The following is a 14650-nucleotide window of genomic DNA, read 5'->3' as shown; positions in this document are numbered from 1 at the left end:
GTATTTATGGAAGGATGACAAAGGCTTGGTTGTAGTTGGTCAAAAGCAACTGGAAACTATAATCATTCTACTGATTTTTTTTCCCTAGCAGCACCAGAAGTATAATCTGCAAATGCTATTCTCCCTTACACAACAAATACCTTTCACTGGGCAGTGGTGGCACACACCTTTAATCCCAGCACTTGGGAGGCAGAGGCAGGTGGATTTCTGAGTTCGAGGCTAGCCTGGTCTACAGAGTGAGTTCCAGGACAGCCAGGGCTACACAGAGAAACCCTGTCTCGAAAAACCAAAAAAAAAAAAAAAAAAAAAAAAAAAAAAAAAAACCTTTCAGACAAGATTGCCTTTCCATTCAAGTCTCTTAAATTCTTAGGACTTAATTTTGAATGGACCTCTCAAAGTTACAAGCAAAGTCAAGTGTGAGGAGCTAACATGCTGACACACTTGAATCCAGAAGTTCAAGACTAGCCTGGACAACATAAAGAGACCCAGTCTGAAATTTGAAAAAGGAAAAAGTAGGAGATGGAGGGATTACAGACAAACACATACCTATGTATATTTAAAGTCTCGTTTAAGAAGCATGTAGAGGAAGACTGCCAAAGCCTAGGATGATTTGGTTAAAAGTAAATGCAGCCTTTCAGCTCAAAAATTAAAAAAGAAAATAAGAGCCAAGAATGAATGCTAAGGCCTCAGCACAGACCTCTACTGGCAGTGACAAAGCATAAAAAACCTGGGAGTGGCCCCACTGGGAGGATGGGCAGGATCACACCCCAGCTACTCTGCCCCTCTAGTGGCAGAGAGCACCAGTGTGTTTACAGGATGGTTACCTTGGCAACCAAGCAAGGCAGGATGTGAGACAGGAAGTTTCCATAACACATACTAGTCAGGGGCATGGTAAAGACAGAATAGTGATTTCCTCCCAAAAGTGAAAGTTGGTTTTCCATTGTGAAGAACTAGAATTATATGGGGAGAAAGCAGGAAATGAATCCAGGCCATGCAAGCTGGAACTCCCCAGAGACCACCTTTCCCTGCAGCAATGATACACAGCCCAGGGAAGGGTAGGCAGGGTCAGCAGCAGGAGGGAAAACCCAAAATAACTTTGGAAGCATAGTTATTTACTGACTTGCCTCAGCTCTAGGTCTTGAGAGCCTAAAGGGGGAAAAGGGAGTTAGTGAACCGTAAACAGAGAAATGTCCCCCAGGGCAGAGCAAGGCTTCCTGCTAGTGTTCGCTTATTCTGAGCTTATGTAAAATCCATGGGACAGTGTGCACATAGTAACTGTGAAAGTACAGGGTTTATAGAGAGACACATTTCAAAGTGTCAATGACAAGAGTATAAATGTTTTCTATGTGAAGAGGCCCCATTCCTTCTGCTGTGTGAAACCAGGGGTTGATTTTTCCACTCCTGGCAACTCTCAATGGCTTCTGGAACTCAAGATGGATATCTTCTCTTTAGCAGAGGTTTATGTACCAGCCAGGTTTGACAAGGCGCCTACTGGTACCAGGGAGTCTTTCTGACCCAGCGCAAGGTAAATCCAGCATCTGTTCGAATTTTGATTGAAGCAGCTTCTGCCTCTCGAACAGTCTCCTTTACAGACTGCATGAGGTTCTGGGCATTATGAACCAGCATCTCTGTGGCCTGCAATAGAAGAGCCCAGTTACTATAGTCCCTAACGCAGCGCTCGCTGCCAAGGGTGGGCTACAGTTAACCCCCTGCATTGGACCCCCTGTATCACTGGTGGTTAACTGTATCAACAGGGCAATGTTTATATAATTTGACTTGTATATCAATGACTGCATTGTGTCTTTGCATGGGTGACAGCATGCACTCATACCTGGTTTTCAAAGGCAGTGTTCTTTCAAGACTCGTGCTATGTCCTCTACCTGCAACTTTTCTTCCAAGTATGCAGGCTCCCCCTCCAGTGTCTTTCAGATCTTAGGGAACCATATATTAAATAACACCACTTAAAACTCCTAGCATTATTTACTTGAAGATATTTTTCTTCATAAAATTCACCGTTAATTTTATGCTATATATTATACCTAGGTTGCTTAGGGGTGAGTTTTGTTTTCTTAGTTGGCATTTGGGTTTGGTGTTTTGGGGAGGGGTTAGTTTGGTTTCATTTATCTATATTAAGTTCCATAGGGCAGAGATTTTTGTTGGTTTTTTCATTGCTCTCCAGTATTTAGTACAGGAGGCATTTCATAAGCAGTAAATGAAAACAAGCAAACTAATCAACCTTTAAAAATATAAGTACATTATTTTTCAAAACACCAAACTAGAGGATGGGGATCTAGTTGGCTGTCTACTCACACCCAGATGGTTGTGAGCCACCGTGTGGGTGCTGGGCATTGAACTCAGGACCTATGGAAGAACAGCCAGTGCTCTTAACCTCCGAGCCATCTCTCCAACCCAACTACATCATTCTTTAGGGTAGCAAACCAGCTGTAAGTCATAGATCTTTGGAGGATTTAAGAAGGCCATAGGGTTTCCTCGGGCAGGGGAGGGGGGTGTAACATGAGTGAAATATATGCATAAAGTTCAGAGGGCTCTGGGAGAAATACCTACAGTCTAAATTCCAAACATTGGTCCTCTTCCTTCTTAGGAAGGGTCTCGGGCCTGGAAAGGCTTATATCCTTGACAGCCAAACTCACACAACAGAGTCAGGGTCCAGCTCAAGACTTCATTTGTATCCTGTGTCTGTTCGAGTCTACCACTGTTTCTACTTTTTTTAAATTTAATGGAACACATGGTTCCAACACGCATTTTGTTAAATAATCAACTTGATGTGATTTAGCATGAATCTCAGTCTTGCCCTTCATTTTCTAACTTCTCCTATCTTTAGGCACAAGACAGCCCACAAAGAAAAGGAACCCAGTATCCAACTCTGCTTGCAGTGTATGGAAGTTAGGGATTTTGATGAAGCTCCTGCCCATGGCAGTGAAGATGAGTGCTACTGGATTAAAGCAATGGTAGTGTAAGCAGCAGTGGCAGCAGCACGAAGCTTACCCTCCCTGTTTCCTCAGTGGTACCCATAGGCTCTGTAGAGGGCAGAGCAGTTGATCTACTTAGTGGGGACTGATTGTCTCTCTCATTTTAACTTTTAAAATAATGATGGGTCCTCTGTAGACAGTGCTACCAAGATGTGTTCTCTACCATATGACCAGGAATGTGACTCAGTAGGGCCTACCTGAGAGGAGATAAGGAAAGAAAGGGCTGCTGAATTCTCAATTCAGAGGTAAGTTTGTCCTAAAGCTGAAATTAAACAGCAAAGAAGCTTGAGGCAGAGAACTCAGAACAGCGGCACATACCTGCTCAGACTCCTCATCACTGATGTTGGTCCGGCCCAGCATAGTAGCCTTCACTGTGGACAGTATTTTGAGCTGGGTGCTTATAGTTGGGATTCGCTCACAGACCTAAAGAGAAAGTTTCATTTGATGTTTGTTGGGTCTCTTGCCCACAGTTCCTTGGAGGCAGACATACCCAACTCCGTTTCTAGTTTGATGGCATGCAGAAAGTACTGATTTTATCCCTAGCACCAGTCCTGATCAATTGGTTCAAATTCTACTGGATTAGGAAATAAAACTTTGTATCCACATACTGCTCTTGTTGCTGTTGCTTTTTCTTCTTGAATGCCTCTTCCTATTAACCCACTTTCCTCTGCTTTTTCCCTCACATTTTATCATTCATGCTTCCCACTTAGGTACTGTCTCTCTTGTTCGTTCCCTCCCCATTCTCATTGTCTTCTCTCTCTCTCCTCTCATCCCTTCCCCACCTCACCCTCCACATACACACACTCACACACAGCATATTTTTCCAATTACCTGTAAGAGATTGGTTCTAATCCGCTTATCTGTGCACTGCTTGGCAACCTCCTTGGCCAACCTTGTCACCTCATCAGAGGCCTTGGCAATATCCTTGGCACATTGAATAAGTGCCCGCTTGGTACCACTGCCCCCTCTTACCAGCCGAGACATCTCCGCCATCAGCAGAGCCATGCGCTTGGCTGCTGCAATGATGTCATTGCCCTAGAGAGAAGCAAAGATACAGCATGAGCTCTGCCCACACACTAGCCAAGTTAAGAAAAGTAGAAAAACAGGAGGAAGCCTGCTGCTCTAGCAGCCCTCTGGAAGGCTAGGAAAGGGGGAGAGTACTGTTTGGGGTAATAGACAGCACTGGGGAAACAGAAGAGAGACAGGACATTTGTCCCAGCACTCTGAGAGAGAATATCCTGAATGAAAACAAGACCCAGATATTAGTCTGAAAGGGCGACGTGGGTGCCCCAGGCACAGCACTGGACAAGCACTTGAGCATCTCCAGGTTAATTGTGTCAATAACATAGGGCCAGAGCCAAGGAGCTGCTCACACAGGCATTTTCACATCTCTAACGGGAGAAAGCAGGGGAGGCAGCCAGAGTGGGAGAACACAGAGGAGGCTTTCCAGATGCTGAAAGCATCCTCTTCATCTTTGCTCATATAAACAGCAGTCACGTACTTGTGCAACGTCACTGGAACTTAAAACCCCAGGTAATGATTCTCAACCTAAGTGAGAAACACAAGAGAACTGGATATTTTCTCACCTAGACTACTTTGCCCTCTACTGCCTCTTGACCGGCTCAGCCTGAAAGAGCATGCTAATTTAATCATTCCACATTTTAAAAGGTTGCAAACCAATTGTTCTGTCCCATCAGCTACATGAAGCCTCCATCCAATTAAGGAATGTTCACCTAGGAGGATGCCGAGGGAGGAATCAAATACATAAACCTGAGTCAGGCTGTAATGGAACCTCCTCTCTCATTAATAATGGCAGTTCATCTGAGATCTAGCATTTGGTTCACTTAAAACTCTTGTGGATTATGAATAAGGAAATATTTAAGCAAATTATATCCTTAACAACCTAAAATTATAGCAACTACGGTATTTAAAACTACCTGAATGGCCAGACCCCACTCATTTTCCCCTCATGCTTTTCAACTTTTATACAATGCAGTGAGGCACACACAAACCATGCCACTCGGGGTACTCTTGCAAGAGCTCCACGGGCTCCATGAACTGGCTCATCATTAGTGCTTTGAAGGTACATAATGTCTCAGGAAATAAACAGGCCAGAGAACACAGGTTTGGGAGGAAGTCATGAGGAGAGGCATATGTTAGATGAAGCCCTCTGGGCAAACTTCCAGTGCAGACCTGAGGTAATTTAGGATTCCATGACATTGGTTAGAAGACAGCACAGTGCCAAAGTTAGTTAGTACCCACCATCTTCCCACTCTTTCTTGCAACATGCCATCTTCAAAGAGAAAAAAAAAAGGTGATCACCTCTACACCTCAACTCTCCAAATGAACCCAAGGCTCTATACCTAGCTGATGGCCTTAAGCTTTCCCTGTGGCCACTTCCAATGCCTCTTAGACACCTGAAAAAGCAGTCAGTGAAACCCCTTCCCTGTGGGCTCCCATGAGGGCCAGCATCTGTCACACAGCCAGGTGCAGGGCAGCTAGCAGTCCTCCTGACGCTGCCAAATAAAGCTGCTGCTTATCCTGATCAACTCTGCTGAGCCATCAGTGAGAGGTCAGTGGGAGCCAAGCAAAGCTCAGTGGTCAAGCTGGGGGAACTTTTAGTGGTCCCCAATGGCTCCTGACCTAGAAGTCACCAAGAGATGCATCTACAGCTTACCAAGGAGTTTATAGCTCCAATAATGGCCACAAAAAAAATGGGAAGAAAATGAATTCTTTGAAAAGTGACCGCATTTCTCTCTATTCCACAAATATAAATGCAGGTCAGTTGGGCATTAGCAAACCTATCCAACTTGTGAAGCCAGTCCTAACAACAAGGTGCAGACAGACAGTTGCCCGCCCGGCTCAGACTCACAGGACCCGCACAGATAATGAGTGATGCAAGGTGTCAAGGCTGCACGGCCGGATGCATTTGGAGCAGCCCCAGCTGGGGCACCGATCAGTACCTTACTAGACCACTTGGTAGCTTCCCGGTGCAAGGACTGAGCCGCGGCCAGAATGGGCTGGTTGACCGGCTGATTAGATGGCATTAACAGCAGCTCAGGTTCGTAATCGTCTTCCATGTCAGAGGGGAAAGGGAACCCAACAGCATCAGCCGCATCTGCCTCAGCTACAACTCCTATACCCACCTGAGCGGCTGGGATACCCGGCTTTGTCGATGGTGGGAAGGGTGAGAAACAGGGATAGTGTTAGTAAGAACAACAGGACTCAGGAAATGGAGCTTCAGCTGGTTTAGTTACCAAAGCTTGCCTGGGATGGGAAAGAAAATGGCATGGTCTCCAGGAGCCATGGGAACCAAGATTCAAAGACAGGAACTCAGAAGTCTCCTTGAGATAAGTGGAGAAATTTGCTCCAGCAAAAGGTTTCCACAGAGGGCAGGTGCTATACACTTGCTGCTGAAGTTAAACTTGACCAGAACCACATGTTTGGGGAGCCAAACAACCCAGTAGCCATTACCTTTAAAAAGAATGTAGAGGAGAAAAGTAAACAGTCATGTAAGCTATTTGAAGGAAAAACTGAGCGTCCTCCTAACTCAGATACAATTCCATCATCCAAGAACACAGCTCTGCAGCTAGCAGACTCATTATTTCCTTCAGGGATTAGAAGTTCTAGATTAGAAATGGCATGTCAAAGGTAACAGGTAGCAAACCAGGAGACAGAAATGAAGAGTTTACCAAATACCCTATAACCACTCAGCTAGCACTAATGGCCCCCGAGAAGACACTCATCAAGTTCCTATAGCAGTGAAAACCCTACATCTCAGACTGTCTTCCTCCTTAAAAATGTCTTCAGGGACAAAGCTTCCACAGTATCTTACCGCAGCAACTGAAAGTGCCACCTTGTGGGTACAGCCTAAGTCTCTCCATTGTTGAAAACAGCTTCTCACCCCAAACTCAGCTTACTAGTACACAGATCAGGTAACACGTGGACTTGGCAACCAAATGAGGCTAAGCTCAGAGGAGCCTCGTATGAACCCAAGTGGTTGCTTATGAATTAACAGGAACCAAGGAAAGAGAGTTTTATACCAAAGACGGGAATTCTAAGGAGCTGGGAAGATAGAAGAGATGCTAAAAACAAGCTGGCGTGGAAAGAAAAAGGAACTGCTCTAATGAAGTCGAGCCATTTATAAAAGACTGGTGAAGAAAGGTTGTTTACACCAAGAATCTGTGACCAGGAGGAAATGAGTGTTTATATGGAATTTTATTTAAGGTTCCTAAAAGTCTTATCCTAACAGTACTCCAGAGGCAGAGGCAAGAAGTCCACGCTGGAGAGCAGTGAGTCATGAGACAGTCTCGAGAAACAGGAAAACTTAACAATAGAAATTCTGGGGGTTAGAAAGCTCAGTGGTTAAGAGCATGAACTACTCTTCTCCAGGACCTGGATTCAGTTTCCAGCACGCCCATGGTGGTTCATAACCATCTCTAACTCCAATTCCAGGGGATTTGATACCTTCTGGCTTCCATGGGCATTGCACACATGTGGTGCACAGAAATACATGCAGGCAAAACACTCATAAAGTAAAATCTCGAAAAGCAAAATAAAAATCTCAACAACAACAAAAATAAAAAGGTTTATCCTAAACACAAGCCTACCTCAAAAAAAAAAAAAAAAAAAAGCCCATTGGCACTCAACAAAGTATCAATGACGTTGGAAGACACAGGGCCAACAAGGGGTGAGGTAACCACCAATCCTTTCACCTAAACTGTCTCAACCAAGGCTCCTCCCCATTCCTTAAAGGAAAGACCAGCTGACTCCTGCTAAGGTTCAGAGTAACAAGCTGCACAAAGTCAGAACAGAGACAAACATATACGTATACGTATACATATACACCTTCCCAACCTATATAGTTCATATAGTTCCTAGCTTTATACAACTCAAAAGTCAGTGAACTCATGAAATCAGACCTTCTGGCCAGGACTTGTGAACACACTGAGCATAGTGGGGCAAATATATGGGCCAGTGCTGTCTGACATTCTATTCCACATATATTTTCACAATATGTTCAGGCTTATTATAATTACCTTTACATTTTCTTTGGGGTAAATCAATCCTATTGTCACCCATTCTCCATTCACAGTAGATTGTGCTACATGATCCTGGGAGTGTTGGAGAGAAACCATTATAAAGAATTCCACTGGTCAGATCCAGCACCAGCAAGGTTGCCACTCCTAGAAACCCAGGCTCCCAGGTAACACTTGTAAACACTGGCAGTGGTGGCACTTTCCTTTAATCCCAGCACTCAGGAAAAGAGGCAGGCAGAACTCTTGAGTTCCAGGCCAGCCTAGTGTACAGATTGAGTTCTAGGATAGCCAGAGCTACACAGAGAAACCATGTCTTGAAAAAAACAAAACAACAAACAAACAAAAACAAAACAGAAAGAACAAACCAAGGTCAATTTCTCAGCCTGAAGACAAAAACCAACAACAACACAAGATTAACTGCAGGCAGCTCTCTGAGAAGTATATTCAGTTAAGGATGTAAAAGTGAAAGAATAGAGTGGGAATGAAGAGCTAGAGTTCTGACGCAGTACCAGCAGTCTAGAGCTAAGAACCACATCCTCACTGGCAGATGAGCACTAAGCAAGAAAAGCAACTACTTGTTTCCAGTGCTGGGAAACAGGTGGGATATAGACATGAAGTGGGACTGGATTACACCCAGATCTCGGCCACAGGAATAGTTAAACTTTTAAATTAGTGGAGATGAACATAACCTGGAGCTGTCCTAAGTAGAGAAGGTTGATTCTGAGAATCACAAGATGATTCTGAGATAGGACAAAGCACACTGCTTCTGAGCCGCCAATGCAAGCATTAGAGGAACTGCACACATTTTATCTCACAAAACCCACAAAAGATATTTTCACAATTGAAGTTTATCCAATAAAGATAAACAGTTTCTAAAAAGACCCCAGATGTCAGGAGTCAGTACAGCTGACTCCTCTACTGGACAGAGGGAAGAAACTCTCTTCTTTAGCCACAGACATCCCAGCTTTCACTTTTGCCCAAGGAAAGGCAAGCCATCAAACACTAGAGACTTCTCACTAATCACTAGTAAAAAGAACACACTGCCTGAAACGAGAGAACTGAGCGAGAGGGCAGGTGGTCACACAGACTTCTCCCTGAGATGTCTCCATCCTTTCTGAAGGGCACGCATCCCCACAAGAACAGTCTCGGGCTCACCTTGCTAGACCATTTCCGAGCTTCATCGTGGAGCTGCCTGGCGGCCATCATCATTGGCTGGTTAATCACCTCCCCAGCTTTCTGCTCAGGGAACTCTTCATCCTTCTCTTCTGGTGGTGGGGGCCTGGGTGGAGGGACTTCACCCTCAGGCAGAGGTGGTTTAGGAGGAGCCAGCTCATCAGTTAGCTACAATTGTAAATAAAGCAGATTGTAAGTAAACCCTGGGAGCTACCACTAGAAAACAATCTAAAAAATCTGCCCACATTAACACCATGTAAGACTACCCACACATGCCCATGAGGGAATCTGCGCAATATCAATAAAAACATTTTTCTTCTCTTTCTATAAGAACCCAGCAGCTAAGTGTTGGTCATTATCCCACGGGAGGCATACATAGCATTACCAGAGCAACAATTCCCAAAGCCATCCCCACAGAAGATGTAAGACCTGGTTCTGGTTCTGGTTGTCCAAGGGCAGATGAGAGTCAGTAACTTCCCACTAGAACCTCACGTTCTACATCTGCTATGTGATCTCAATGTCCCTAATTCTAAATGTCATGACTCAAAGAAGCCACCTAACAGAAATCTCATCATCAAGAGCCTCAATGGAAAGTGTAAACAAATGTTGAAGACTGGGGAACCACCTATCCTCCTTACGTATAGAGACCCAATTTAGTCATTAACCAACCTGACTTCTTTTACTGACATTAAATAAGAAAACATACCAAAGGAAGTAAGTAGAATTATTGTCTTGATATGCTACTCTTCAAACCAACATTTTTCTAAACTACTACTTGGAGTACATATCCGTATACAAGATCATTACTGTTTTTGTTTCTAGGATTTGTAACTAAAAGATACTCCTCAACTAGCTTATTCTTTAATCATGGGGAAATATATTCATGGTACTTGATGGGAAAGAATTACAAAAAGATTTGAGGGCTTGGGAGATGGCTCAGCAGTTAAGAGCACTTGTTGCTCCACCAGAAAATATGGGTTCAAATTCCCAGCACCCACACGGCTGCTCATAACTATCTAGAACTCTGGTTGCAGGGGATCTAACACCCCCTTCTGGGTTCTGAGGGCACTAGGCATTCGAGCAGTGCAGAACAACCATACACATAAAAAACTGTTTTAAAGATTTGAAATTAGAATCTAATTTTAAAACACAGAAACATTCCATGGTCTCAGGAGATGACAGTAGAGTACTTGCCATGCAAGCATGAAGACCCTAGTTTGGTCTCAAGTACCCAAGTAAAACATTCAACATGGGCCAGCAATGGTGGTGAACGCCTTTAATCCCAGCACTCAGGAGGTAGAGGCAGGTGGATCTCTGTGAGTTCAAGGCCAGCCTGATCTACATAGTTAAGTTCCAGAACAATCAGGGCTATGTAGAGAAACCCTGACTCAAAAATCAAAAGAAAACAAAACAGCAGCTCAGCATGGCAGTATGGGCTTATAATCTCAGCATTGGGGATGCAGAGACAAGAGAATCTCCTGGGCTCACTGGCCAGCTAACCTAGCCAAAATGGTAAGCCCTGCATCCCAGTGAGACATCCTGGCTCCAAAACTAATGTGGATGGCTCCTCAGGGACAAAGTTGACCACCTCTGTTTTCCACAAGAAAATGTACCTGTGCACATATGCACACACACACACACACACATTTTAATAATTTTTAAGAGGAAATATTACTTTTGTTACTAAAAGAGAGAAAGGCAAGACCCTAATAAGGTTCTAATTCTGCAGTTTTCCCCTTAGCAAGTCTCACCACGCATGTACAAACTATTTTACTACAAGTCACATCTCATCAATTCATCATCCCAACTGCACTTACCTCTCCTCCATTCTCAGCCTGTCTGTCACACAGGCTAATTCCATGTAAGTACACGCACAAGTGCTGGCCTATGATTCCACTCAACTTAGGAATGAAAATCAAGACCTGCCTCTAATTAATCACATAAAAGCTACAGAAGCCACCTGGAAATGAAGACTTTAAGAGCAGACCTGCCTCCCACACAGGCTGCCCCTTGCTGCTCAATTCTTCCCATCTCTCTGCATTTACTTACTCGTAGCTGTTCAAGGTCTGGTGGAGGAGGCGGGAAGTCAGGCTCCTGAGGTTGGAAGGCTTCTCTGACCTTGGCCACAGCTCCCAGGATCCGATATCCTGAGTCCAGGAAGCTCTTTTGCAGGCCTAAACACAAGACACTCATTTTCAGATGGGTAGGTCAGTGCCCAGAGCACTGCCTGTCCAGCAGAAGAACTGGTTCCCACTAACAAGGCTGGATGTGGAGCTGCCAGGGGAATCATGGGCACAGGGAAGGGAAGGAGGACAAGTCAGAGGCCCTGAGGAAGTGTCAGAGGTCAGCTGCTCCTACAGTGGTGAGGATGCCTTCCAACTATACACGTAACGAGTTCTTGGAGAATGCTGGGTGTGAATACTAGGGTTGGGCAGCACCCATCACTTCTCTTATGATGAAGCGGTCAAGAGATAGGTCTCCAGAGTGGGAGATGGCAGTTTCAGATTAGGTTCCTAACTCCCCAGTGTCCATCTCACATTTCTCTCTTCGTCTGTGCTCTAGTTGGCGTTCATCGTGTTAACCCTTATCTTGAAGTGCTAAACTATGAGAAACTCCAATTAGGAGACAAAATACATCCACAGAGATGGAGAACTGGGAATTTGAGAAAGAGGCTGCAGAGGCCAGAAATTAGTCAGGCAGCCTAGATTCTCGCTGATGAGATGGGAAATGTTGGTTTCCAAAGAGAAAGGAATATACATGATTTGCAACTCATCAAGTGCTGCAGTTATTAACTCCTTTAGTGGTACTGAAACACTGATCAAAATATAGCTGGAGAAAATTCAAATTCCCTCATGTAGGGCCTAAGAGACCAAAGTTACTTGAACTCTCCAGATTTGACAAAAACAAAAATTCTCTACAGAGAAAGGTCATTATATGCAAGAAGAGTAAAAGAAAAGACATGCCAACTTCATGAGCTAAATGGTTGGTGGATAATTAGCATTTATTTTAAAGTTTCCAAAATTATGACTATCAATAGGGATAGCAAGCCAGATAACATTAGGAAAGGGTAAAGAACCTGATCCAGAGATGGACAGGCCTGACAATACTGCAAAAAAGTTGAACGGAAGAAAAGCTAAATGTCTACTGTCCCCCCTTGGGTTTTTTGAGACATTCTGTAAATCATTCTGTAACTCTGTCCTGACTGGCCTCAAACTGACAGTTATCCTTCTGCCTCAGCCTTCTGGGTGTGGAAATTACAGGAAAGAGCACCAAACCAGGCAGTGTCCATACGTTGCCTCCCAGATTTTATATATGGTGGTCATGGATAACTACTCTTTCCCCATCTCCACCGAGTTAGCCTAGCAATTAGAATGAAAGACAGAGTGCACTGTTGCTTACCAGGGTCAGAGATGTTTCCAGCCACAGCCTTGGCATCCATCACCATGGGGGAGATTGTTTTGCTCAGTTCATCAGAGGCAGCTTTCACAGCCTCTCGGAACTTTGGGTCCTCAGAGTTCTCTACCTCCCTCTTAGCAACCAGCAGAATCCGGTTGGCCCGGCGGGCAATACTGGTTGCTCCAGCGACCAGCATCTGAGGCTGAATATTGGCCATGGCTACCTTACACTTGTCCAGGTCTTTTTTAATTGCTTCTTCAGAAGCATCCAACAGAGATTTGGTATCAATAGCCTCGTCCACCAGCCCTGTCAGAACAGAAATGGGACTGAATTTGCTTTTAGAAGAACAAAGATTTGAAAACACTGTTGTCTGTTTGAATCTCATGAGAAAGTATAACACTCAGAATTCTCTTTTCGGTTCAAAGCTCTTCCTACAAAATTGCAAGCTTTCAAATGAACAAAGTAGCTTTAAAAAACTGAAATGTAAACAGCCCAACCCAGAAGGTCATTTGGTCTCAGGATTTATACTGACCGTGGTCACTGGTCCTCTTAAATCCACCACAGACAACCAGACACACAAAGACATCAGGAGGAACCGGACCGAGTCTGAAACCTCACCGTATAGCCAGCTCAGTATCTGCTAATAACATCCTCTCCCTTCCCGGCTCACTCTCCACCACCTGTTGATTGTTGGCAGCTTGAAGTGCCTAAGGCGAGCCACACGGAGGACTCCAGTAACCTTAACAGCCTGCTTCTATTTCATTTCTGTTACCTCGCTTCAGACACTTGGGGAGCTCTGCTTTCATCTCTGGCTGCTATAGATCCGACAACAGCAAAGAGCCTACACTCCTCATGTCTGCCTTTCTGTCCTGCCCCTCTACAGAGAACTCAGAAAACTCAGAGGCGCTTCGGCAGCCGTACAGACACAGGTGTCTCCTTTTTTTTTTTTTTTTGGAACCATGTAGTTGATAAGTTGGAGGAAACTCTGAGACAAGCTGGGTTAAATGGTAGCTATTGTGGTTCCTTGAAATGTGAACCCTCTGAAAATGACAGGGACACTTACTGTATCCGCAAACACCGCCTTCCAGCCTCTGAAACCAAACTCTAGCTGGGACTGAGCAAAGCCACTATTCAAAGAGAAGATAGGAGCTATAACGATGACCATCACACCGGAGGGCGGGTCTAAAATAAAAGAAGCTCAAACAGCCTCTCGTCCAACAAAGTAGCAAAGCTTGAATGAGAAGCCGCCACCGCTCAGCAGCCTAATCAGGGCCCAGCATGCTGCCGAGCCCCTGACTGTCCCTCTATCCAATTACAGCTGATATAACCGGTCCTGCTTGAGGTCCTCAGAACTCATGCATCTGACCAAAGGCATTCTACAAAACGATACCTGTCATTTTTTCAACATTATCAATCCACTGGTTCTTCATGGTCTCAAAATGTTCATAAGCAGCTTGATTACCAGGGTTCCTCAGTAAGATTCGAGCAGCTGAGATGACCTGTTAATAACAAAGCAATTTTCATATACCAGGGCACCAGCACATTCCAACTACAAATCCAGAGTAAAGCTTTTCTCCACTGTACCTATAGATGGCACCAGAAAACCACAATTGGCAAACCTCTTCAGGCTAAATGCATTAAGTTTGATGCCATAAACATACCCTAGAGTGGGCCCTTCACACAAAGGTTTAGATAGAGTCACAGCCTAGTCTTAAGAAAAAAATTAAGGTGTCAAAGTAAATGAGCATTCATTTAACATTTCAGAAGAACAACAAAACTGACATATATTTAATAGTTGATATCTTGGTATCAACTTTTCATCTTAAAAAGAACCAAAAAGAAACTAAAAATGTAGTTAGGCAAGGTAATTCAATTCTGTAATTCCCAGCCTGAGGCAAGAAATTTACAAGTTCAAAATCAGCCTAGGCAAAATACTGTGTTTAAAAACTGAATGTGGTGGTATAATTCCCTAAATGTTAGCACTCAGAGGTGAAGCAGGCGGGACTCCAAACTGAAATGGAAGCCTGGATGATCTACATACGAAGACCGGGG

General features: G+C 44.3%; 1 protein-coding gene across 2 annotated transcripts in view; it reads right to left on the bottom strand.

Moving 5' to 3' along the window:
• Positions 1-1272: 1272 nt before the first annotated feature.
• The window catches only part of Vcl (vinculin), a 97487-nt gene continuing 84109 nt past the window's right edge, over positions 1273-14650 (bottom strand). Inside the window, exons 15-22 of one of the 2 annotated variants that reach the window (XM_028758558.1) lie at positions 13989-14097; positions 12602-12904; positions 11252-11376; positions 9185-9370; positions 5954-6157; positions 3822-4025; positions 3309-3413; positions 1273-1635 (exon numbers count right to left, since the gene is read on the bottom strand). In XM_028758558.1, coding sequence (XP_028614391.1) covers positions 1489-1635; positions 3309-3413; positions 3822-4025; positions 5954-6157; positions 9185-9370; positions 11252-11376; positions 12602-12904; positions 13989-14097 — 1383 coding nt within the window. In that variant the 3' untranslated portion in view covers positions 1273-1488. The remainder of the gene's footprint in view (positions 1636-3308; positions 3414-3821; positions 4026-5953; positions 6158-9184; positions 9371-11251; positions 11377-12601; positions 12905-13988; positions 14098-14650) is intronic. The other variant, XM_028758557.1, reaches the window with a different exon arrangement.

The sequence above is a fragment of the Grammomys surdaster genome, unplaced genomic scaffold (assembly GCF_004785775.1).
Source record: "Grammomys surdaster isolate TR1022 unplaced genomic scaffold, NIH_TR_1.0 126198, whole genome shotgun sequence".
NCBI classification, from domain to species: Eukaryota; Metazoa; Chordata; class Mammalia; order Rodentia; family Muridae; genus Grammomys; species Grammomys surdaster.
The sequence above is the reverse complement of the archived record's forward strand: the minus strand, read 5'-3'. Positions and strand labels throughout refer to the sequence as shown.